This window comes from Geospiza fortis, unplaced genomic scaffold (assembly GCF_000277835.1).
Source record: "Geospiza fortis unplaced genomic scaffold, GeoFor_1.0 scaffold2329, whole genome shotgun sequence".
Classification (NCBI taxonomy): Eukaryota; Metazoa; Chordata; class Aves; order Passeriformes; family Thraupidae; genus Geospiza; species Geospiza fortis.
In genome coordinates, this window is record NW_005055041.1 from 1 (window position 1) to 517 (window position 517).

General features: G+C 69.6%; 1 protein-coding gene across 1 annotated transcript in view; it reads left to right on the plus strand.

The window, feature by feature from the left end:
• Window positions 1-177: 177 nt before the first annotated feature.
• LOC115949200 (receptor tyrosine-protein kinase erbB-3-like) overlaps window positions 178-517 on the plus strand; it is a gene marked incomplete at its 5' end in the record, with an annotated part of 12,593 nt that continues 12,253 nt past the window's right edge. The window contains one exon of the mRNA XM_031065684.1: window positions 178-231. Coding sequence (XP_030921544.1) covers window positions 178-231 — 54 coding nt within the window. The remainder of the gene's footprint in view (window positions 232-517) is intronic.

Below are 517 nucleotides of genomic sequence, written 5' to 3' on the forward strand. Positions count from 1 at the left end.
CAGGAGCTCTTTGGGAGCAGGGTGGGGGCCCTGGGGTATCACTGGGGACAGGTTGGGGGTCCTGGCTCATCATTCGGGGCAGGATTTGGGGACTCAGGACCTCACTGGTGGCATTTTGGGGTCTGGGGTCTCTGCTGGGGGTTCCCCCACGGGTGACCCCCGTGTCCCTCCCGGCAGGTGTGTGGGGCCGCTGCTGCGGGACTGCCTGGGGGACCCCCTGCCCGTGTCCAGGTACCGCGGGGGGGTCGGGGGCGTCCCGGGGGGGCTGCGGGGACCCCGAGGGGCTGCGGGGACCCTAACGCTGTGCTTTTCCCCGTCCCCCGTTCCCATCGCCGTTCCCGTTCCCGTTCCCCTTCCCGTTCCCGTTCCTATCCTCATCCCCACCCTGTTCCCGTTCCCATCCTCATCCTCACCCCGTTCCCGTTCCCATCGCCGTTCCCATCCCCGTTCCCGTTCCCGTTCCCATCCTCATCCTCACCCCGTTCCCATTCCCGCTGCCGCAGGCGGGGCCCGCCGC